Source organism: Rhagoletis zephyria, unplaced genomic scaffold (assembly GCF_001687245.7).
Source record: "Rhagoletis zephyria isolate East Lansing unplaced genomic scaffold, Rhagoletis_zephyria_1.1 Rzeph_scaffold_00036, whole genome shotgun sequence".
Taxonomy (NCBI): Eukaryota; Metazoa; Arthropoda; class Insecta; order Diptera; family Tephritidae; genus Rhagoletis; species Rhagoletis zephyria.
The window spans coordinates 372,909-398,783 of NW_016157120.1; the positions used below are offsets into that span (position 1 = coordinate 372,909).

The 25,875-nt window shown below is 37.9% G+C and overlaps 4 protein-coding genes across 4 annotated transcripts; all 4 read left to right on the forward strand.

Annotated features, from left to right (window-relative positions):
• Nucleotides 1-7,875: 7,875 nt before the first annotated feature.
• LOC108365200 (putative gustatory receptor 39b) lies at nt 7,876-8,937 on the forward strand. Its single transcript, XM_017619184.1, has one exon. It carries the CDS (start codon nt 7,876-7,878, stop codon nt 8,935-8,937), a length of 1,062 nt encoding a protein of 353 aa, XP_017474673.1.
• A 2,546-nt stretch (nt 8,938-11,483) lies between these two features.
• Nucleotides 11,484-12,828, forward strand: LOC108365207 (putative gustatory receptor 39b). The gene is made up of 3 exons (XM_017619193.1): nt 11,484-12,473; nt 12,538-12,705; nt 12,772-12,828. Exons 1-3 carry the CDS (start codon nt 11,484-11,486, stop codon nt 12,826-12,828), a joined length of 1,215 nt encoding a protein of 404 aa, XP_017474682.1.
• Nucleotides 12,829-16,217: 3,389 nt separating this feature from the next.
• LOC108365475 (putative gustatory receptor 23a) lies at nt 16,218-17,521 on the forward strand. The gene is made up of 3 exons (XM_017619513.1): nt 16,218-17,059; nt 17,123-17,290; nt 17,367-17,521. The coding sequence occupies exons 1-3, from the start codon at nt 16,310-16,312 to the stop codon at nt 17,421-17,423; spliced, it is 975 nt and encodes a 324-aa protein (XP_017475002.1). The 5' UTR covers nt 16,218-16,309; the 3' UTR covers nt 17,424-17,521.
• A 4,627-nt stretch (nt 17,522-22,148) lies between these two features.
• On the forward strand, nt 22,149-23,237 carry LOC108365214 (putative gustatory receptor 23a). The gene is made up of 3 exons (XM_017619202.1): nt 22,149-22,871; nt 22,935-23,102; nt 23,181-23,237. The coding sequence occupies exons 1-3, from the start codon at nt 22,149-22,151 to the stop codon at nt 23,235-23,237; spliced, it is 948 nt and encodes a 315-aa protein (XP_017474691.1).
• The last annotated feature ends 2,638 nt before the right edge of the window (nt 23,238-25,875 follow it).

The window sequence follows — 25,875 nt, forward strand, 5'->3', positions numbered from 1 at the left end:
TGTGTTTACTTTGGCATTTATTTAAGTGCAACGCCAAGCACTTACAGTAATAAATCAACTAATTGCATAAAATTGAACTCCACCATTTGCATTACGGCTAAACAATCACCAAATCGCCACTATACGCTACAACGCTGCTATGCTTGCCTACTGTGCGCTGTCGGTTCCGCATTATTTGTGAGCAGCATCTATTGGTACACCTTCCCACATGGGCTAACATTCCATTTTATACCGGTTGCTATACTCTTCACAACAAGATACATCACAAATTTACTTGTACTCTTGGACGCAGTGTGGAAGCAGCGACAGCATGAGACCTTCCTCTTGTTGCTACAAGAGATCGAGGAGTCATTCCGGTTGCGTCTGAGTTGGGACGCGGGTAGCTCTGAGCTGCTAGGGCAATTGAAACGCTTTCTCATCTACCAACTAGCGCTATCCATGCTCGGCCTACTCCCTTTCATGGTGGCTTCTTTTGTATTAGTGTACTATGGAGCTTACTTTTGGCGTGGACTGTGGTTCATATGCACCGCACGTGTACGCACGCTCCAGCTGTTGGTGTACATGCAGATATTGCGCCACTATTTGTTTGGTTTGAGTGTGAAGTTGGAGCAGATTGTCGCCTTTCGGATGGCACCAACTCGACAGTTATTGGACATGCTAGACTATGGCAGACTTGGTACGCTGGCGTATTTATTGGCAGTCAGAGAGATGTATGCGTTGCTCCACAAAGCATTTGAACTGCTGAATGATTTTGCTGGCTGGTCGCTACTCGGTATCATGACTTCATTTATGCTCGATTTGAGCTCAAATTTCTACTGGATGCTGCTAAGTTTAGATAACAATGGCGTACGTCGCTTTTACTACTGGGCCGACCTGTGGTGGTTCATACCGGTCGCCACATATGTGTGGTATTTGTGTTATTTAAGCGATAATTGCAAGCAGTTGGTACTATTTTCACCTTTCATTATATTAACAAATTTCTAGCCCTTTCTTACAGGGACGCAGAGTGGCACATTTACTAAGCAAAATTATTTTGTTGAGTTCAGCGAGATCGGGCGCTCATTATCGCTTAGTGTTGCAACAATTTTCCATGCAATTGCAGCTGCAGCGCATTGAAGTGTCAGCGCGGGGTTTCTTTGTTTTAGATTTGCCCTTTGTCATGTCGGTAAGCGCCTGCCTGTATGCAATGATTTCCATAATTCTAAAAGAGTAAACATATTTATCAACTCTTTGTAGATTTCCACTGCCATGGCTATGCATCTGGTGATACTTATACAGTTTTAATCTGCTCTGAATACGTCTGAGTGTTCGCTGTCCAGCATATTTTTCTTAAAAAATATTAAAAGCTTTTTTGTCTAATTTTTCGTAACTTGCGTGCGCTGATGAAAACTTAGATGACCTGCCACCGGTGTTGCCTTAGATATGACATTTTCGTTTGATTTCATTTCCCGCAAAATGTTTGTTGAATTTATAAAAAATTAATCGACTCATAATTTTTCACGTTTTTTCTTCAGAATTTTTTGGGAGTTCTTCGGGACATTTTGAAACTTTTCGGTTCTTTTTCTCCGAGATTTTAAAAAAGTTTTCGAGTTTTTTTGTCATTTTTTCCGAAGTTTTTCCTTTTTAACCTTTATGGACTCGTTCAGAATTTTTTTCTGGACGTTACTGTTTCCTCGAGATCTTGTCTGAGAGCCCCTTTGAATTTTCTGGGAATGTCCCTGTTCTTATTGAGCCTGCGGAACATTCTGGTTTTTTTTTCATGTAATTTTGTCGAATTTTTCGCAGCAGTTTTGGGAATTTTTCGAGACCTTTTACGTCTTGTTTGTGTTTTTTCGGGAGTTTTTAAAAATTTCTAAAGCCATTTGAGGACACATCAACATTATTAGAGAACTTTCAAGACTTCTTCATTTCCTTTCTAGATTTTTCGGCATTAGTCTTGACTTCCAAAACTTTTCGAATTATTTCAGGCAGTTTGGACTTTTGCAGACTTTCGCAATTTTTTTTTTACCACTCTTATTTTTTTCGGGATAACCCGAAGCATATGAAACCTTTTGAGATTTTTTCAGAACTTTACTGTATTTCAAGTCGCTTCAGATTTTCACAGGCGTTTTTCAAAGGCTTTCCAATGTTTAATTTATCTTTTCTATATGGACTTCTCGGCACTAAGGATTTGCAAGGCTGATTTTTCAATAATTTTTCACCACCTACCTGTATTTTTTTTCTCGACTTGTGGAAGTTTTCGAAATTTTCTCAGAAGTTTTCTCTTTTTTCGGAATGCTTACAGTCGTTTTCGGAATTTTTCGTATTTACTTGTGTGGGCTACGGGAATTTTCGGGAAACGGGATTTTTTCGTCGAGGACTTTCAGATTCTCTCTCGGAATTTTTCGTGATTAAATTTATTTTATGTGGTCCTTTTCTGGAATCAGTATTTTTTCAATATCTTTGGAATACTAAAATATTTTTACTGCCCTTGCGGATATTATCGGAACCAAACTCGGCATGATTTTGGCAGAGCTTTTTGGAGCTTTTCGTTTCTTACTCGCATCTCTTCGGGTATTAGCTCAGGCATTTCGCACTGCTATGGTTTTTCTTAATTTCTTTCTGGAGCACTAGGTGTTATTTTAATACTTAATGAGAGTCGCAGCTTTTCACTTTCATTTAATTTCATTTATTGGTTTATCCTAACACAAAAATTTTCGGAATTTTATTCAGGATGTTTCGGGATTTATGTGGGAGCTTGCGGAATATTTACGTTTTTCAGGACTTTTTGGGATCTTAAAGATTTTTTTCTTGACCTTTTTCCGGAGTTTTCGAGATTTTTCGTAATCTTTTGCTCCTCATTCGGGACTATTCACGTTTTTTTTTCACCGTTACACGCTTCACAAAGCCTTTTTAGATTGCTTTTTGCCCCTTTCTAAACCTTTTCGATATTTTATTGTACTTTTTCACACGGCATGGTGTAAATATTTTTGGGACTTTTTCCGAAGTTTCGCATTTCTTCAGGAGCATTCGGAATTGTTCGATTTTTCTATGGGATTTTTTGGTATTTTTTAAGAATCCAATAAATGTTGNCCTCGAGATCTTGTCTGAGAGCCCCTTTGAATTTTCTGGGAATGTCCCTGTTCTTATTGAGCCTGCGGAACATTCTGGTTTTTTTTTCATGTAATTTTGTCGAATTTTTCGCAGCAGTTTTGGGAATTTTTCGAGACCTTTTACGTCTTGTTTGTGTTTTTTCGGGAGTTTTTAAAAATTTCTAAAGCCATTTGAGGACACATCAACATTATTAGAGAACTTTCAAGACTTCTTCATTTCCTTTCTAGATTTTTCGGCATTAGTCTTGACTTCCAAAACTTTTCGAATTATTTCAGGCAGTTTGGACTTTTGCAGACTTTCGCAATTTTTTTTTTACCACTCTTATTTTTTTCGGGATAACCCGAAGCATATGAAACCTTTTGAGATTTTTTCAGAACTTTACTGTATTTCAAGTCGCTTCAGATTTTCACAGGCGTTTTTCAAAGGCTTTCCAATGTTTAATTTATCTTTTCTATATGGACTTCTCGGCACTAAGGATTTGCAAGGCTGATTTTTCAATAATTTTTCACCACCTACCTGTATTTTTTTTCTCGACTTGTGGAAGTTTTCGAAATTTTCTCAGAAGTTTTCTCTTTTTTCGGAATGCTTACAGTCGTTTTCGGAATTTTTCGTATTTACTTGTGTGGGCTACGGGAATTTTCGGGAAACGGGATTTTTTCGTCGAGGACTTTCAGATTCTCTCTCGGAATTTTTCGTGATTAAATTTATTTTATGTGGTCCTTTTCTGGAATCAGTATTTTTTCAATATCTTTGGAATACTAAAATATTTTTACTGCCCTTGCGGATATTATCGGAACCAAACTCGGCATGATTTTGGCAGAGCTTTTTGGAGCTTTTCGTTTCTTACTCGCATCTCTTCGGGTATTAGCTCAGGCATTTCGCACTGCTATGGTTTTTCTTAATTTCTTTCTGGAGCACTAGGTGTTATTTTAATACTTAATGAGAGTCGCAGCTTTTCACTTTCATTTAATTTCATTTATTGGTTTATCCTAACACAAAAATTTTCGGAATTTTATTCAGGATGTTTCGGGATTTATGTGGGAGCTTGCGGAATATTTACGTTTTTCAGGACTTTTTGGGATCTTAAAGATTTTTTTCTTGACCTTTTTCCGGAGTTTTCGAGATTTTTCGTAATCTTTTGCTCCTCATTCGGGACTATTCACGTTTTTTTTTCACCGTTACACGCTTCACAAAGCCTTTTTAGATTGCTTTTTGCCCCTTTCTAAACCTTTTCGATATTTTATTGTACTTTTTCACACGGCATGGTGTAAATATTTTTGGGACTTTTTCCGAAGTTTCGCATTTCTTCAGGAGCATTCGGAATTGTTCGATTTTTCTATGGGATTTTTTGGTATTTTTTAAGAACGTTTCTAACGTGAAGAAATTTTCCAGACTTTTTTCAGTGTGTTTGGGATTTTTCTAGGAGCTCCCAGAGTTCATTAAAATTTCTTCCAAATGATTTTCAAAAGATTTTAGATTTTTTCATGATTTTTCGAACTTTAAGGGATTTTCGATATATATTCTTAGAACTTTTCGAAGTTCTTTCGAAACTTTCCAGGGCGTTAGGACTCTTTTCGAGGGCTTTCAAAATTTTAAAAAAAAAGTTTGGCAACTTTGGGGCTTTTTTGTGTATTTTCGGACTTTAGGGTATTTTTTAAATTATCCTGGAATTTTTTTCAAAACTTTCAAAAGCTCATCGAAACTTTTTTAAGAGCTTTCGACCTTTTGTGTATTACAGTGGAAACTTTTTGGGATTTTTTCGAAAAATTTTCATTTCATTCATATATTTAAATCTTAATTTGTTACTTTCTGTTTAAAAATTATCAGGCCAATTTGTTTGTATATTGAAACTCTAAATATAACCCGAATGTTTGTTTATTAAAATGAACACTATTTCCGACCAACACACTGATACGATCGATCTACTGTCTAACAAACCATAAACAAAACTGTCAATCACTATAAGAACGCATGTAGTGTGGCTATTGATTGGAAACAACAACTAACCGCAGTCTATTTTAAACCCGCAATGGATCAACAATTGCACGCTTGGTTTCGGTACGCTGCGGTCTTAGGAATTTACTCGCGAGACGCGTCCTCAACTATCCCCATAATTCATGGCATTCAGCCTATTGAAGCAAACTCTAAACGTCGACTGCGCTGTGTTGCGCGCCGCAGCAGAAGCTTCAACCTACAACGCTTCTGCATCTCTATGCAACTACCATTGGTACTCATTTTTTATGCGCATGGCGTGATCTGGCGGCAACGTTTACCATCTACCATGCTCACATGGTTTGTGGCCACCATACTCTTCACTTCACAAGCCATGGCGAACTTCCTGATTATCTACGAAACGCTGTGGAAGCAGCAGGAGCACGAGGCCTTTCTCCTTCTGCTTCAACAGATTAGTGTGTCTTTCAGGCTGCGTCTACGGCAGGACACTGTTGAACGGAATTTCTCAACGAACTTACGTCGCTATCTTTGCTATCAGCTAACACTTGCATTCAGCGGTATTTCTCTCTTCCTGCTGTCTACACTATGGCTGCAATATGTCGGCTATTTTTGGTATGGCCTATGGTTCATGACCACAATGCGTATACGCATTATTCAACTTGTGATCTACTTGCGTGTGCTGCGTCACTACATGGAATGCCTTTGCGTGAAGTTGCGTCAAATTGTAGCCTACCACACAGCGCCCACGCGTCAATTGTTGGACATCGACTATGCGAAGCTGCAATCGCATGAATACCTGCTCGCCATCAAAGAGATTTATGCGCTGCTCTTCGATGCATTTCAATTGTTAAACAAATTCGCCGGCTGGTCGCTGCTTAGCATTGTCACTTGCTATATGCTGGATATCAGCTGTAACATATACTGGACAATATTAAGCTTAGAGGGCTATTCCTCGCGACGTAATTTCTACTTGGCTAGCTTGTGGTGGCTTTTGCCTATGATCGCGGTGGTCTGGCATATTTGCCGGTTGTGTGAGGCTTGCAAGCAGCTTGTATGGTTAAAAGTTTAATATTCATTGAAAACTTTATACGAAAACATTGCATACTTTTAGGATCGTTCAATAGCCCACTTATTAAGCAAAATATTGATTAAAAGTACGGCTGCTTCCTTTGCAACTTATCGCCGGGCATTACATCACTTTACTATACAGCTGCAGCTGCAGCGCGTCGAGGTATCTGCAAAGCATGTCTTCATTTTAGACGGGCATTTGCTGATGTCGGTAAGATTGAGAGTGTGCTTTGGTATTGTTTAAAAAGTTTATGTTTCCTTTTATTCTCCTTTCAGATTATCACAGCGATAGCTGCGTATCTTGTTATATTAATACAGTTTTTGTACTCTTAAATTATATTTATAAACTCAGTTACAACTAAAGATCTATCACAAAATTATTCATAAATTATAATGTGTGTATAAGAAATCATGTAAATCTTTTCGCCAACTTATTAACTTAAATATTCATCCATCGAATACCATAAGTCTACAAAAAACCTTCTCCACAAAAATTCGAAAACGGCATTCGTATTTATTTGGGCATATTTAGATCGGCGAGTTCGGATATGCCCTCCGTTTTTTCAGATTGGCTCCCATTTACGAATAATTGTGAATTGTGTAAATTTTTCAGCTTCTAAAATTTTGATGCTTTCTCAAATTAAATGAAATCAATAACTTAAAAATATAAAAAAAAAGAATGGAGTAATGTGTGTTAAAGACCCATACGTTCTCGTCGAAGCTGAATAGAGAGTGTTATTGTCCAGTTGCATAGTTCATCTAAAGATATTCCGTGATCACTGAAATTTGAGGACATATAAATCAGTAAATCGCGGTACTCAGCTCCGACGAAAGCATTTGAGCATCGAGCGCACTTTTCCTCATTCGTTTTCTAATAATATTAAGTTATTTTTACTGATAAAGAAAGCAGTAGGAAGAAACTAGCGGAGCATCGGGTTTTTTCACCAGATCTTTGACAAACAATATTCGATCAAACTATCAGATTTTTAATTATGCCAGCATCGACTCTCCCTATAATTAACCGTTGAACATTTCTGCTTGGAATATCTTTTGAAGGATCTTAAACTTTAAATAGCGGAGAAAGGAGACGTTGGCGAACAATTTTATAACAGAGGTTTATTGCCAAGGATCCAAAATATGTTTATCCCTATAAAAGAATATTGCCCGACGAGACCCGACAAGCATCAAAATGACTGTTATTTATTTGAAATTTCTGCTATTAATAGGCAGCTCTTAGGCCGTGGTACAAAAATGCCAAAAAAATGCAAAAACGGAGCAGAAAGTGGAGTATTCGTTCGATTTTAGATAGAGGAGAGCAACTGACTTTTTATTTTTTAACCGACTTCCAAAAAAGGAGGAGGTTATCAGTTCGTCGAAATATTTTTTTTTTTATGTATGTTACCGCATAACTTTGGACCACGTCAACCGATTTCGATAATTCTTTTTGCATCGGAAAGGTAGTGTCTCAGAGGTGATCCCATACTAATGTGGTTGAGATCCGATCAGTGGATCAGGTTTTTTTTTTGCTAAAAATTACTTGTTTACATTGAAGGCATTCGGTTGAATGTTTTGTGGTATAAAAACAGTGCAAATTTGTGATTGTATTAGTGTGTTTGTCTTCTACTCAACGAGGAGCTACGTATCTCTTACTACTATCTCAAACAGGATATTATCAAAAACTAATTAAACAAAATGAATACACTTTTCCACAAGTGGAGAATTTACCACAACGCTCAGCCGAGTTTATTCTTGGCCCGCGAAATGAAGCAAGCACTACGTATTTGGCTACGCGTCTGCCTGTTCTTTGGCATTTACGTAAAGTCCACGCAAGACGACGCCGACAACAACAATACTCCGGAAAGGAAGCGCAAATACTTTCGAGCAGCTCCAAATCGCAAGCATTCAAACTGCTTGGTCGCTCGCTGTAGATGCATCTTTCGCCCGCAACACCTCTATATTTTCCTGCTAACATTAATGCTCTGCACGCTTTACGCGCACGGCATCCACTGGCGTCGTAGCGTACCTACACTGCAGCTCACCTGTATCGTCTCAGTTATACTCTTCACTTTCCAGCTAGGCACAAATCTGCTCATTATCATGGAAGCAGTTTGTAGACACTCCCAACACACCGCTTTTCTACAGCTACTCGAGCAGATCGAAGTTTGCTTCAAGTTATGTCTGCGGCAGGATGTGCAGAAGTCGGCGCTGCTGACAGACGTGTACTTCCTCACCGGCAGCTTGGTTGCGTTTTCCTTAATCACATTTGCACTCTTTATGGTAACCTCATTCTGGATCAACTACATTGGCTTCTTTTGGCATGGGCTTTGGTCTATACTCACCTTGCGTGTGCGTCTCATACAACTCCTAATTTACGTGCGCATACTGCAACACTATCTGCAGTGTCTTTGCGCCAAATTAGAGCAAATTGTTGCCTATCATTTGGCGGCACAGCGCAAAATATTGAATATCAGCTATGAACGACTGGCTTCACTTGAATACCTGCTGGCCATCGGGGAGGTTCATGACGGCATCTACAAGGCATTTGCGCTATTGAACTACTTTGCTGGCTGGTCACTGTTCGGCATTGTCATCTGCTATATTTTTGACATGACTTGCAATATCTATTGGATGCTACTCAGTTTGGATGGATTCCCAAATCGGCAGAACTACTACATTGCCGGTCCGTTGACATTTGTGCCGCTTGTTGTAATCATTGGCTATTTGTGTTATCTGTGTGAGAAGTGCAAAGAATTGGTATGCGCCGTAAAACTATGCTATGAAATATTAAAAAAAATGTTGCATAATTTTAGGGTGGCAACATAGCCTATTTAATAAGCAAAATAAAAGTGTTGAGTTCCATGGAATATATGGCTTCCTATCGCCTAGTTTTGCATCGTTTTTCGGCACAACTAAAATTGCAACGAATCGAGGTAATGGCACACAATTTTTTCATCTTGGAACTGGGGCTTTTGAAGAGTGTACGTGAGTTTAGTAATTGTTTTAGAACATTTTTTATCCAAAATATTAAATAAAAGACGAATTTCTTTTTACAGATTCTCGTCCTGTCAATAACAAATTTGATAATGCTAACACAGTTTTTAAATTTAGAGCTGGAGTGGTTGGCCCTGGAGCAAGAGTTAAATAACGTAACATATGGAACCGCAAATCTGTGAGAGAGTAATGCCTGCAAGAGAGAAAAGTAATAAAATAAGTTCTTCTTCTTCTTTATTGGCGCTGTAACCGCCTAAGCGATTTTGGCCGAGTCCAAAACAGCACGCCAGTCATTTCTCTTCTGTGCTAACTGACGCCAATTGTAAATGCCAAATGAAGCCAAGTCCTTCTTCACCTGGTCTTTCCAACGCAGAGGAGGCCTTCCTCTTCCTGTGTTACCAGCATCGCGGCCCGCGTTGAATATTTTCAGAACAGGAGCGTTTCTGTCCATTCGAACGACATGGCCAAGCCAGCGTAGCAGCTGAATTTTAATTTGCTGCACTATGTCTATATCGTTGTAAAGCTCATACAGCTCATCGTTAAATTGTCTGCGATATTCGCCATCACCAACGCGTAAAGGTCCGTAAATCTTTCGCTGAATCTTTCTCTCGAAAACTCCAAGAGCCACCTCATCAGATGCTTTCATTGTCCATGCCTCCGCGCCGTACACCAGCACAGGCAATATGAGTGACTTATAGAGTTTGATCTTTGTACGACGAGAGAGGAATTTACTTCTCAATTGCCTACTCAGCCCAAAGTAGCACTTGTTGGCAAGAGTGATACTCCGTTGGATTTCAAGGCTGACATTATTATAAATAATATTAATAAAATAAGTTACGGTGCATAAATGAAGGACTATATCTTTCTATTATTCAATCATAGGCAGTTTTATCAAGTGAGTTAACTATGTACTTCTATTGGAGCAGAATAGCGTTCAATTTTCTCTGAGACGCTTGTATCCCTTGCTTCTTTAAGAAATGTTTAAGGCATTGCCTGAGATATTTTTTGAGTGATTTTGAGCGAACTCAGCAAACGACAACGTAATTGTTTCGGTGCCATGTAGATTAAAATATACTGCACTTGACAAAGCCCCGACGAACCCGCATTAGCCCGGCAACCAGCATAGAACAATCAAATGGCTACGATCTCATTAAGCCGATAGATGGTCCGACTCTTGCTGTTTCAACGGTTATTTCATTTCCCCAGCCTCCCCATGAACGTAGCATATGTAGGGTCATAAATTATTCCTGGTTCGATTTAGATGGTTTCCGAGCCATCTCCTACCAGTTCTTTGGTGCTGGACTCATCCTTAGCGCATCATTGACAACTGCACAATAGTATACCACCCAGATATTATCGATTTTTTTGCACTTTTCTGAGGACTATCACCAGCTTCTTAACAGGCTTGGTTTTTCTGCGCCAAACAATTGGAAAGGGCCCAGGAAGGCCGCTTAGTTATCTAAATGCGCTTACCATTGTGTAAGATTTCTATACTGCTTTGGGAAAAGTCGTCGCTGATAACTTGAGTCCGCCGAAAATTGGACACATTTCTTAGACGCGGAGCTTAGACGCGGAGCTTAGCACTACCTCACACTGCTCAAAGGTGATATTATTTACTCCCTACTCTGATTATCTCTAACCATATCAACGGGTACATGCTGATAGCCGCGTTCAGCGCGAAAATTGTAGCTTCACTTCCAGCTATAAATCTAGGCAGGTAGCAACCCCAAAGGAGTGGTATCATCCACGTAACTCTCGGGGGACATTTCGGTGGTTTTTAGCATCAGAAAAAGCTGGAAATGAAACCCTATTCTTTGTTGCTTTTGACCCAGTTGCCCCGTTTACCTGTTGCACCTAAAACTAAGCCATTAGCAGTTAAGAGACTACGACTAGGCAAATGTGGGTTGTAGAAATTAGCTTACCGTCGAAAGACGGCAGAATTAACATTGCTAATTTGTCCAAGAAGGGATCGACGAATTTCAAGCTTGTTGCAGCCCATGTAAGCAGCCCCCAACAACTTGTACACCATAATTATTTATCGGGCATTGAACATAAAACTTTTAGCAAAATATCCCTTAAGCCATGCACAATCGCGCGCTGCCATGACCGCCATCAGTCTACCGCAGGCACGTGTGCAAATAAACGTATTGATGAATTAATAAGTAATTGCATGAAATTAAACGCTTTTTTTCATAACCTGTGTATGTGGTATCGTATGCAAGTACCCAAGTAGATAATCTCAAAAGTCGCAAAACATCTATTTACCTGTCATCTAAATCGGTAAATTTTTCAGCTCTCCTCACCGCCTGCCTGCACTCAATTTATTTATTGATTTCATTAGTAGCCAGTTGAATGCGGGCCGTTCGTGTGCACGTGTAATGGAGCAACAATTACGCGCTTGGTTACGCTACTCCATAGTATTTGGGCTCTATACGCAGTCATGCGAAGAACATACTACCAATAAAATCGAATACTGCTCACCTTCGAGTCCAGCAGCCCGACAAAATAAGCGACCGGCATGGTGTGTAAGCATAAAAATCAACTGCCATCAACGCTTAAAAAATGCTTACCTGTATGCGCTTCTTCCATGGATTTGCGCACTTTACGTGAATGGCCTGGTCTGGCGTAGACCCATACCGGGCACTATGCTCAGCTGGTTGGTGGCCACACTATTTTTCACTTCTCAAACGCTTTCGACTTTGCTTATTGCAGCTGAGGGCATTTGGCGACAGCAGGAGCATGAGGAGTTTCTACGGCTGCTGCAAGAGATTGAGCTATCGCTTAAATTGCGCCTAAAACAGGATATAAAACTCGACTGGTTGGCGCAATATGTGCGCTTCCTTTTGAAATATCTGCTATCGATTTCGTTCATTTGTTATGGCTTGTTTATTTACAACTTTGCGCCATTGCAATATGTCGGCTACTTTTGGAATTCAATTTGGTTTGCACTGACAATGCGTTTTCGCTTACTCCAACTGATGATTTATGTACGTGTACTGCAGCATTATATGGAGTGCCTCTGCGTGAAGGTGCGCCAAGTTGTAGCCTATCGCACGGCACCGAGTCAACAGCTGATGGACATTGACTACGCGAAGCTGCAATCGCTCGAATGCCTTCTGGCTATCAAAGAGATTTACTCGTTACTTTTCAGGGGGTTTCAATTGCTCATAAACTTTGCAGGTTGGTCGCTATTCAGCATTATAACTAGTTACATGTTGGACTACGGTTGCACACTCTATTGGGCAATGCTCAGCTGGGAAGGCTACCTGGAACGTCGCAACTACTATATCGCCTGCTTTTGGTGGCTTTTGCCTATGACAGCAATTATTTGGCATCTTTGCTCGTGGTGCGATAATTGCATTAAGCTGGTGAGTCTTAGAGGGAGCAGCGAGAACCAATTTTATTTTATTTTTTAACACTGAATACTTCTAGGATCGCTCTCTGGCAGCGCTAATGACCAAAATAATCATTAGTCGTTTTTCGAAGTCATTGCGCTCGTATCGTCTCTTAGTTCATCAATTCTCGACACAACTACAGCTGCAACGCATTGAAGTAACAGCTACGAATTTTTTCACGCTGGACTTGCGCTTGATCATGTCGGTGAGCCAATACGTATACTACATACAAAAATGTTGAGTAGTTCAATATTTTTCTTCTGTTTTACAGATCGGCATAGCTATAGCTACCTATTTGGTAATAGTAATTCAATTCTTGAGTATATAAAGTTTATAAACCGTTTCATAAGTGCAACCAAAACTTAATAAAACGGGACAAGAGGCTATGTTATAAATAAAAAAGGTATAGCTTTTTTAGGCCGCACAGACATATGGACATAATTGACTCGCCAATCTAAACACGGTTAGAACGCTACAACTGCAACTCTTGGTCATAGAATATGGGCGATATTCCGGTTCTTAGAACTGACAGTCGCGGTAATAACCTTCGCTCGAAAGTAAACGATGGTTTTTTTATCTAGCTTTCTCCTGGAATGCAAATATACTTGTCCCAATCCACTTGTCAAATCTGTTAAAACAAACCTCTTCTGACAGCGACCGAGCGCCTACATCTGATTATTGAATAGCATTTGCAAAGCGAGGTTCAAATGTGGCCTGTGCGATAACGCCACTTTAAGCGCGGGAAACAGCCGAAGAGGCAACTGCTTGGGTCAATCGTGTCTTGCGCTGCAAAAAGTATTTTAAAGTGTCCTATAAAAACATTTGCTTCAGCAGAGAAACATCTTACTTTCCCCTTTTATGTCACAAAAGGAGCGTTCTTCACAGTCCTCACATGCGGTAATAAGCGCCAGTGTAGGTGTGGTTCCTTATGCTCCACTAATTCCAATTAGGACGATCCGCTGCAAATGCTCCAGTTGCATAACAAGTGTGGCCTTCTCTAGTGAATTCCACCAGGCAAGGGCTCCGTGAAAAAAGATAAGCTTAAATGTGGTTTCATAGAGCTAATGAATTATTTTGGGGGAGAGACCTCACCTTTTACCGATAGCTCTTCTACAGCAGTACAAGGCAACCGACACCTTTCTCACTCTTTCCTCAATGTTAGGCTTCCAACACAGCTTCCTATCTAGGAAGTACTTGACCCTGTTTGAAAGCCGCAAACGAACAGTTCACTCGAGGTAAGAGCCACAACGGGTAGCTTGTACTTCCTGGTAAACACAACCAGTACCGCCTTGCTGGGATTTACTGAGAGGCCGCCGTTGATCGCCCACCTAGTTACGTGTTTCAGAACACCTTGAATCACATCAAAAAGGGTGTCTAGAAATCGTCGCTTAACCGAAAGTTCCACATCATCTACATAGGCGTTAACCCGACAGCCCACTTTTTCCAGTTCCTCTAGAAGGTCGTTTATAACCGCAATCCAGAGCAGTGAAGAGAGAACACCACCTTACGGAGTGTCCCCATTTACTCTACGCTGAGTGCAGGCGCTCCCCCATTCCGCCGCGACAGTTCTGTCACGAAGTAAGCTGTAAATAAGCCTTATTAGGTTGGTTTCAACCGCCATGTTATGATTAGACTTGACTATTGCCTCTGGAGTGACATTGTTGAAGGCCCCCCTTCTGTATAATCTTTATGCTTGAAGGCTTCCTATAACCACTTTACCAATGTGTGCAGGCCGGTATCCACCGAACTTTCCTTGCAATAAGCATATTGAGTTCAATTCTCATCGATGCATTGCTATAGGTCCAATTTAAAATATTGACAAAAATATTAGAGAGGCCATGTTTGTAAATTTGGGTCAAAGAAAACTTATAAGATAAAGAAAATGTTGAAGTATGGCGTTAAAAGAAAGAGGTTAAAGAAAGCCTATTGCCATACCTAAACAAAAGTGTTGAATTGGGCGTTTTCTGACGCCTAGCGTTAACGCCGAAGTGCAATACCTAAACAATAACGGCAACGCTGGTCAAATGAAGAAATAACACCAACAATAAGCATAGGAACTACGAAAATGATAGTTTCGCCGTTTTCTGCAGCCAACTTCACTTCCTAGCGCCCTGTCAAAATCGGATTTTCTAACCGCTAAGCGTTGGCGTCGCGTTATTTCGGTATGCTTCATCCAAATTGTGTGGACATGAGAATTTTTTGACAGCCAGACAACGCTGACGGTTTTGTTTAGGATGGCTTTTACAGCCGAAAATATTTTTTCGAAGGTTGCCAGCTGTTTGAAAATTTTAATTCAATCAATAAATACTACAAAATACTCGGCGTGCTTCGCTATAATTTTTAAAAAGTGACAAACCTACTCAAAAAGTATACATTATTGTACATCTAAACGCCGAGCCCCTTTATTTGACACCTAATCTCTTGTAATCCAAAGGCCAGTGCGGATCTTATAATATTTTAGACATGTGGCAACTTTATAGGAATTTAAAGTACTAAAGATAATATTCCTATCGATACAGATTATACTTAAAAAATCTCGTCTACATCCGTTCAGTAGTTTTTGAGATTAGCATGTTCAAAGAATCTCGACTTTCTTTTAAACTATGTATAGAAGACAGTCATTTTTAAGTAGGTGGTAACCCTGCTCAAAAAAAAAATAATGTTTTTTTACATGCGAAGGCCATGCCCTTTCTTTTGATATCTCATTTTGTAATCTAACGGTGAAAATCTTTTTACTTTTTATTAGGTGGCAACCCTGCTCAGAAAAATAATCCGTTATTACACATGTAGAAGTCAAGTCTTTACGTTTGACTGCGACGATGCAGAACTGATGCCTGCGCTTATTATGATTGTATACAGTAATTGTATCAACAGGTGGCAACCTTATTCAAAAAAAATAAAAGATTTTTGCTTTTCTAGAGGCTCATCTCTTTCATTTCTTATAGTTTTTTAGACCGGTGGCAACCCAATTAATATTCTAAATGAAAAAGGTCACTCTCCTATCGATACAAAGTACATATATCGAAGCAAATCGCGTCAAATTCCGTTCAGTAGTTTTGAAAGATTACTGCTTACAAAGACTCTAGAGTTTCCTTAATACTATGTATAGATACTGCAGTCCATATTTATATAGTAAGGAGATTTTTTTCAAATTACCTAAATATACGGTATTTGAATATTGGATTAATACACGTTTGAGGAAAGGGTGCTATGATAGGCTGCAGTTATAAGATTATAAATTAAATTTCAAAGAGAAAGTCGGTCAGTATAGTATAGACCTCTTGCAATCGTGTGAATTCGCTTACACAATAAGCAACAGTACTCTCCCCAGCCGATGTTTCGTCTCAGTCATTTCCGGTTAGCCGTCAATACGCAATGAAACGCGTGTAATCAAATAGTACGATAAATCAATTTTATCTAACATAATCTATATCTAATATACATATTAACTAAGTAGATAGTCTCAAAAGCCAATGGACAGGTATTTTAGCCCGCTCTTACCTGATGATTTTCTTCACTCTACTGACCTCAGTAAATGCCTAGTTATCTAGTTGAGTGACACCCATACGATTGCACGTGTGATGGAACAACAACTGCGAGCTTGGCTACGCTATTCCGCAATTTTCGGACTCTACGTCCGCCCGTGCGTGCAGCCTACATCCAATCAGTTCAACCAAACCTCAACAGTAGTGGAAAATGGGCGTTTAGCGTGGCATGAGAGTGCAAAAACCATCCGCCTTCATCATATAAAAAGAATTTACATTTACGCGCTCCTACCTTCAGTTTTTGTACTTTACGTGATTGGGCTTATGGGGCATAGACCCATACCGGGCAATATTCTCAGTTGGATGGTGGCCACAATCTTTTATAGCTCACAAGCTTTTTCGACCTTTGTCATTGTCGCGGAAGGCATTTGGCGACAGCAGGAACATGAGGAATTCCTCAGGCTACTGCAAGAGATAGAGCTATCGCTGAAATTACGTCTCAACCAAGATGTTAATCTGGATTGGTGTGATCGAAAAGTGCGCTTCCTTTTAAATTATCTACTATGGATGTCGCTCATCTGCTACTACCTGGTTTTTTACTATTCACCTACGTTGGAATATAATGCTTATTTCTGGAGTATTCTTTGGTTTGTTTTCACAATGCGTTTTCGCTTGATCCAACTGTTGTTGTATGTGCGTGTACTGCAGCATTATATGGAGTGTCTCTGTATGAAAGTGCGTCAAATTGTAGAGCTTCGTGTGGCACCGAGTCGTCAACTTATGGACGTTAACTACGAGAAACTGCAATCACTGGAATACTTGCAGGCCATCAAAGAAATATATGCCCTACTCTTCAGAGAATTCCAGCTGCTTAATGACTTCGCGGGTTGGTCGCTATTCGGCCTTATAACTAACTACGCGTTTGACTTCGGCTTTACGGCGTATTGTATAATCATCACCTTTGAGGGCTGCGTAAAACATCGTAAACATTATTTCACCCTCCTTTGGTGGGTTTTAACCACGTCAGTTGTTGTTTGCCATATTTGCTTGCTGTGCGATAAATGCAAGAAACTGGTGAGTAGTACAGAGAGCGCTGAAAATTATTTTAATTTTTCTGCATTCAATACATACTTTTAGGAACACACCCTAGCAGCGTTGATGAGCAAAATAATCATAAGCAGCTCTTCAAAGTCATTGCGACAATATCGTCTTTTAGTTCATCAATTCTCGACACAACTACAGTTGCAGCCCATTGAGGTGACAGCTAAGCACTTTTTCACGCTGGACTTGCGCTTAATTACATGGGTAGGCCTGAGCATATGCTTTTTTTTGTGGGCTAAATGTGATCTGTAAACATTTCCTTTCCAATTTCTTTTCGCAGCTGACTCTTTCCACAATAACCTATTTGGTGATACTCATAGAGTTCTTAAGTTTATAGAACATATTTGTGTACTTGCTCACGTGTATTTGTTATATACTTCTTTATTAAGCTGAATAAAGGATACTATTTAGTGAGCCCGTATGGCGTTAAAACCCCAAATTTCAATTTTAATTTATAAACAGTTAGCAACCTTATTCGGAAATTAAAAAAAACATATTCTAAATATTTCATCTAAATCGGTACAGCCGTTACTGAGTGAAGGGAGCTCTCGCATGGTGCCGCTAAAAAATTCTAACTTCAAAAAATATAATCTTATTATTCATCTTTGAAATTCGAAGTAACGGTGCAGATCTGCTGACCTTGATAAAAAAATACTGTTTATAGATATTTCTTTTCGAATAGATGGCAACCCTAGTTGTGAATTTATTGGGCAGCATGACTCCAAAACTTCCTTATCTAAGCTGTGATACTCGAATGGGTCTGCTTTCGCGAAAGGTAGTTTGTCAAAACAAGGAAATTCGTAGGAGTTCTACAGGGATATCGCTTTGCATATTCTCAGGCAGTATAGTATAGGCCGGTGATCCCCAAAGTGGTCCAGGTGAACCCCCAGGGATCCACGGGAGACTCGACGGGGGTCTATGTTGGCGTGAAAAAATATGGGGGTTCACGAGTGTTAGGTCGGGGTGCTTGAAAATGTGTCTGGTTTTGGTCGTAAAGAATAAAAATGTTGACTTGGCTTTACGTACCAAAGTAGGCAGATAATATGTACCCTACCCAAAAAAAATAAGAGAGCAAAAAAATCCACATTTTTCAGAGATTTTTGACAAACTGATTTCTTGGCTAAAGTTTTAGTACCTACAGTAAACAAATGATTTTGCAATTTTTTTTTTTGGTCGCAGCAGAAGCCAATTCAACAATTTTTAGAATTTTTGTCTGTCTGTCTGTCTGTCTGTATGTTTGTACGCGCATAACTCGAAAACTAATGCATAAAATCGAATGCAGTTTTCGCCGATGCATTGCTAAAGGTCTAACTAGGTTAGAGTTGCCACCTGTATGAAAATTGCAGTTTAAGTAAATTGATAAGATAAAGTATTGCAATATAGCTGTCAGAAGAAAGAGTTTTAAGAAGGCTTACAGTCGAAAATATTCTTGTGAAAGATTGCCACCTGTTTGAAAATTTTAATTTGATTCAATTGATGAGATAAATTTAGTATTGCAATATGGGTATAGCACTTAAGAGGTTAACAAAAGTTTATTGCAGAAAATATTTTTGAGGAGAGTTGCCACCTGTTTGAAAAATTTTACTCAATTAATAAAATGATAAAAAAAAATTTTATATTACAATACCGGTATCAAACTAAAGAGGTTTAAGAAATTTTACTGCCGAAAATATTTTTGTAGGGGTTGCCACCTATTTATTCAGTTAAAGCTCTTCAAATCTATTTTATTTTTTATGAATAAAGCCATACGAGTTTTGGGAGGGAGTAACAGCACAAAAATACTTTTAAGGCGTAGCGAGGCATCCCGGGTATTTGCTAGTCTTTTATATAACTGTTGCTGAAGCCAGCGATCCCACGCCCAAATTTCCAAAACACTCGTTTATGTAGTGAGATGTTTGAAATAACTGGTGTTTATATTTATCCATTAGTTACAAGTGCTTTACAGATATTACAATAGCACTTACTTTAGTATTTTCAGGGATCTATCTGGATTTAATTAAATAATGTAGAATTTCTCACGCTCCTTGTAAGAAGTAAAAGGTAGAAAGGAAAGAAAGCGTAATGTCAAAAAACATCTTCAAGAAAACTTGTCGGTTGCCGTCACAGGGTGGCACATCGCAGTTATGGTGGTGCCGTAATTTCTTAACAATATCAAAGTTTTTTCGCCTGTATATTTACCTCACGCTCCCGTGCCACTCAAAATATTACTCCTCATAAAAGCAGAACGCTATTTTGCTTATCTATCCTTCATCACTCAGTAGTTTTGATCGTTGATAAACACAAGGGAGTGCTCATTGAGCTATCATTTGATGTATGCTCTAAATTTGATGCGCCGCTTGCTTTGTTGTTTCTCATAGATTTTTTCTAGATTCACTCTTTTCTCTATTGTCAGTTTCTGAATTAAAAGTTCGTGTTTTGATATGTGAGTGATAAATATTTTGCGCATCACTTTAAAACTCGGAGCGATGAAAGTAAAAATGATGCCGATAATATGAATACATAAACTCTTTTACTTATACTCCTGATGCAAGTTCATGAGTGAGCCAAATATGTGGTGAGTTTATGCTGAAGAGAATGTAAATAACACTAGCGCTCTGAGTTTTTGAAATTGTGAAGTGCTCTTAAAAAATATGACGCAAGATGTTTTCAATACGTCGCCTCGGTAAAATATTGTCGTAAGCGCCATTTTGACGATTTTTAGTTCTAGATGAAGTTATATATTTTGAAATAAGGTCTTTCGATTGGTGTTATCAGTTTTTAGATATCTCATTCAGTTTCCGAGATATTGACTACAATTTTTTGGATAATTTTGTAAAAAATTTAGTTAGTGATGCAGTCATATTAAACTAATCAATATCTTAGAAATGGTGTTCTCCTTTAGTTTCCGAGATATTGACTACAATTTTTTGGATAATTTTGTAAAAAATTTAGTTAGTGATGCAGTCATATTAAACTAATCAATATCTTAGAAATGGTGTTCTCCTTTAGTTTCCGAGATATTGACTACAATTTTTTGGATAATTTTGTAAAAAATTTAGTTAGTGATGCAGTCATATTAAACTAATCAATATCTTAGAAATGGTGTTCTCCTTTAGTTTCCGAGATATTGAGTAAAAAGTGTCGTTAATTTTGTAGAAATGTTGATCACATTTTGTCGTATTTCTTACAAAGTGGCTGCCAAATTGTGGACAAATGGCGCTTACGACAAAATTTTATTAAACAAAATCCTTCATAAACTCAAAACTAATTAACAATAAACATTAAAAATTAAATAATTTAAGAGTTTTGTGAACTACATAGTAACATTTTCAGAGACTTTGGAGAAAATCTATCTTCGTGTTTTTGAGAAATTGTATTCCAAACTTCAATCGCGATTTCCCGCAACCTACCGAAATTAACATACGACAATCTTTTACCCAGGCGACCCTATTATAGGTGATAGCAGTACCCTTTTATTTTTCTTCGCCTCACGGCTTCATATGTCAAATGGCTGCTGTTGATTGGTTGGAGCTGTTGATTGTTTATTGTTTTCTCTGGCATTCAAATTTGTTGGTGAGTTTTGATAATATGGTAGAAATGTAGCAGCAGGAGGTCCACCGATACCAGTAAAATTTTGAAAGTGGTCTAGGAGAAAAAATAATATTGAGCAATCGTGTGAAGTCGCTTACACAATAAGCAACTTAGATACATACAGTACTCTCCCCAGCCACTGTTGCATGGCTTTCAGTCACTTCAGACTAGCCGTCAATAAACAATGAAGCGTGTGCAAGCAAATATTACGAGATAAGTCAATTTTAATTACATAGTATAATCGATATTTAATATAAATATTTACCTAGATAATCTCAAAATCCAATAGTTAGGTATTTAGCTCTCACTATTAGCGCACACAAGGGGTGGGTTTTGGGGTCCAAACCCCCCTAAAGCTAATAAATAATAACCTCAATAACAAACTGTATCGTAAAGCTTAGAATGCAGCTCTCAAGTAAAACCACAAGAAGTATTTTTTAACCGACTTCCAATCAGTTCGTCGGAATCTTTTTTTTTTTTTTTTTTTTTAATGTATGTTACCGCATAACTTTGGACCACGTCAACCGATTTCGATAATCCTAATTTTTAGCAAAAAAAAAACCGACTTCAACTCTCATATAAAAAAAATATATATATATATATCTCATGATCCACTGATCGGATCTTAACCAGATTAGTATGGGACCACCTCTGAGATACTACCTTTCCGATCGAAATCGGTTGACGTGGTCCAAAGTTATACATAAAAAAAAAAATATTCCGACGAACTGATATCGAGGAAAATGAACATAAAAGTGTAAAAATTTCATGGAATTAATTTATTTATTTTTATTAAAATTCTTTTGTAATCTTTTATATTACTTTTTTTTAACGAGTACATCTTAAAAAAAACACAACCGACTTCAAATCTCAGATAAAAATTTAGGAGTACCGTTAATTTTTTCATGATCCAATGATCGGATCTAAACCAAATTGCAAACAAAGTGCAATTGCCAAATAAAATGCCATTTATGATATTTTAAAAAGTTTATTTATTTATTACATACTGTACTTAAAACTTGCATACATTTATTTTAAAGAGCATATTATCTGAAGCGAGTTTTCAGTATTTTCTGGTGATTTATCTTTAGAAGTATAAAGCCCTCCGGCCCCCAAAAACAATATATTCCTGAGTGCGCCCCTGGCTCTCACCCTCCTCTTGGTTTCCTTCACTTTACTGGCTTCAGCAAATTGCCTAGTTATCTACTTGAGTGACACCCATTCGATTGCACATGTTATGGAACAACAACTGCGAGCTTGGCTACGCTATTCCGCAATTTTCGGAATCTACGTTTGCCCGTGCGAGCAGCCAACAGTCAATCAATTTAACCAAACCTCAAAAGTAGTGAAAAATGGGCGTTTAGCGTGGCATGAGAGCACAAAAACCATCCGCCTTCATCATATAAAAAGAATTTACATTTACGCGCTCCTACCTTCAGTTTTGGCACTCTACGTGTTTGGGCTAATATGGCATGGACCCATACCGGACAACATGCTCAGTTGGATGGTGGCCACAATCTTTTACAGCTCACAAGCTTTTTCAAATCTTGTCATTATCGCGGAGGGCATTTGGCGACAGCAGGAACATGAAGAATTCCTCAGGCTACTGCAAGAGATTGAGCTATCGCTAAAATTGCGCCTCAAGCAAGATGTCAATCTGGATGGCTGTGTTCGAAAGGTGCGCTTCCTTTTAAATTATCTACTATGGATGTCGCTCATCTGCTACTGCCTGAATATCTACAATGTGGTGTCGTTGGAATATAATGCTTACTTCTGGAATCGCCTTTGGTTTGTTTTCACAATGCGTTTTCGCTTGATCCAACTGCTGCTGTATGTGCGTGTACTGCAGCATTATATGGAGTGTCTCTGTATGAAAGTGCAGCAAATTGTAGAGCTTCGTATGGCACCGAGTCGTCAACTTATGGACGTTAACTATGAGAAACTGCAATCACTGGAATACTTGCAGGCCGTCAAAGAAATATATGCGCTACTTTTCAGAGAATTCCAGCTGCTTAATGATTTTGCGGGTTGGTCGCTATTTGGCCTTATAACTAACTATGCCTTTGAGTTTGGTTGTACCGTGTATTGGATAATAATTAGCTTTGAGGGCTATTTAGAACATCGTAACTACTACATTATCACCTTTTTGTGGATTTTTACCATGTCAGTGGTTGTTTGCCATATTAGCTTGCTGTGCGATAAATGCAAGAAACTGGTGAGTATTGCAGGGAGCGCAGGAAACTATTTTAATTTTTCTGCATTCAATACATACTTTTAGGAACACACCCTAGCAGCGTTGATGAGCAAAATAATCATAAGCAGCTCTGCGAAGTCATTGCGCCCGTATCGTCTTTTAGTTCATCAATTCTCGACACAACTACAGTTGCAGACGATTGAGGTGACAGCTAAGCACTTCTTCACGCTGAACTTGCGCTTAATTACATTGGTAAGCCTGAGCCTAAGCTTTTGCAGGCTAAAGGCGATCTGTAAACATTTCCTTTCCAATTTTTTTTTTTTTTTGCAGCTGACTCTTGCCACAACAACCTATTTGGTGATACTCATAGAGTTCTTAAGTTTATAGAACATATTTGTGTACATGCTCACGCACATATATGTGTTATATACATACTTGTTTAATAAGCTGAATAAAATCGAGGGTATCCTGTCTAGGCAGCCTCGAGTCAGTATAACACCCGCGGTGGATGGAAACTAAGCATCAGGCACATTTTGCCTCCTAGTAAATAAAATCAGCTTCGTTTTACTAAGACTCAGTTATAAAAAGATGTCTCAATCAAGTAGTAAAATACTACTCTATAACTTTAACAATTTTACATAAAGTTGATTATCTCTATTTTAACACGCTAATATAAATTTTATCTCCGTTCGCTGGGTGATTCTACCGAACGGATTTCAAAACCAAGAACACCATTGGAAAGGTAAATGAAGATAATTTTTATGGTTTCAACATTGACTGAATATTGCGGCCAAAATGGTCGTTTAAAAAATTTTAATTTTTTAGTATAGTTGTTGTTGTAAGCTATCCAATTAGGGTTGTTTTCGCATTTTGTTTTATTTCGTATTTGAAATTAAACTTTGTAATAAAGATAATTCTGAAGATGAAGAAATAAATGACAAAAACGATTAAGACAAAAAAGTAAAGGAAAAGTTGAATATAAGGACGAAAATGAAAACAATGAGCAATACTTAGGAATTGGGTTAACTGAAAGGGTAAGAAAATTTATTGAAATTTTTCGATAGGAAACGAAATAAATTCAGTCATAAAAATTTAGTTATCAAAATTTATCAAGTTACTGTAATTTATCGAATCATCGTAGTTTATATATATCGGAATTTATCGAGTTATCCATGTTTATTGAGTTATCGCAACGTATCTAATTATCGAACCTTTTAGACACAGAAAATTAGTTATATTTAGTTATAAAAATTTATGATATTATCGAAATTTGTCAGGTTAATGAAATTTATCAGAATGTAGATATTTGTTGAATTATTATTATTTTTTGAGTTATTGAAATTTATCGAGTTATCGTAATGCATCGAGTTCTTTGAATTTGTCTTGCTATCGATATTTATTGTTGATTTACTGAAATTTGTCAATTTATCGAATCGAAGTTTAAGGAATTTTCAAAATATATCGAGCTATCGAAGTTCCAACGTTGTATAAGTTTATCGGGTTGTCACAGCTTATCGAATTTTATCGTGTTGCCAGAGTGTCGATAACTTTCGAACTATATCAAAATTAACGGAGTTATCGAAATTTTTTGAGGTATCCAAAGTTTATCGATTTATATCGATTTATGTATACATCTTTGAGTTATCGAAATTTATCGAGTTCTTGGAACTAACAGTTGTCGAAATTTATCGAAAATTATCGAAATTACTCGAATTTTTGAATTTTGTTGAGTTATCGGATTTTATTGTTTTTAAAATTTATTGAATTATCCATATGTACCAAATTATCGAAATCTATCGATTATACTAAATTATTTGTTGTTCCATTTCGTAAAGTTCCGTTCCTTTCCATTACATTCCATCTTGTGTTTTCAAATTGAGGTCAATTTTTAATTCAGATAAATCTTCGTCTTTTATTCCATTATGTTCCTCTTAGTAAATTTGTAATTAAAATAATTTTTTGTTTCATACCATTATGTTTCCCTTATACTTTCACAGCTTAAACAAATTGTTTAACTCAAGCACTTCTTTGTTCCGTTTCGCATATTTAAGTTCCAATCCATATGTTCCGCTGTTAAATTTCGAAACTTAAGTGAAAGTCTACATAGTTCAAATAATTTTTGGTATCATTCCATATATTTTTTAATTAGCCGTTCCTTTGTACTACCATATCGTTCCGCTTAATTCTGTTACGTTTCTCCTTTTGTTTGCACACCTTTCGTACATAAATTTTTAATTAAAATATGTAATTTTCCATTCCGTTCCATTTCACTTTGTTCCGCCTTGTAATTTCCAATCCGGAGGAAAATTTTAAATACAATAATCTCTTTGCTCCATTATGTACCACGTTTTATTTTCGAAGTTCGAATGAAGATTCAATTTAAAGAACTCTTTGTTCCATTCCATGTTTTTTTATTTTCAATTAGGTATCTCATACCGTTCTTCGCTACTTTATGCCGTTCCCATGTCGTTCCATTCAGTTCTTTTGTTTCAAACGTTTGGTCAATTTATAACGGGTGATTTTTTTGAGGTTAGGATTTTCATGCATTAGTATTTGACAGATCACGTGGGATTTCAGACATGGTGTCAAAGAGAAAGATGCTCAGTATGCTTTGACATTTCATCATGAATAGACTTACTAACGAGCAACGCTTGCAAATCATTGAATTTTATTACCAAAATCAGTGTTCGGTTCGCTTTACGTCCGATTTATGGTCTACATAATCGACCAAGTGAGCAAACAATTAATGCGATTGTGACCAAGTTTCGCACTCAGTTTACTTTATTGGACATTAAACCAACCACACGAATGCGTACAGTGCGTACAGAAGAGAATATTGCGTCTGTTTCTGAGAGTGTTGCTGAAGACCGTGAAATGTCGATTCGTCGCCGTTCGCAGCAATTGGGTTTGCGAAACACATTTCGAACCGAACACTGATTTTGGTAATAAAATTCAATGATTTGCAAGCGTTGCTCGTTAGTAAGTCTATTCATGATGAAATGTCAAAGCATACTGAGCATCTTTC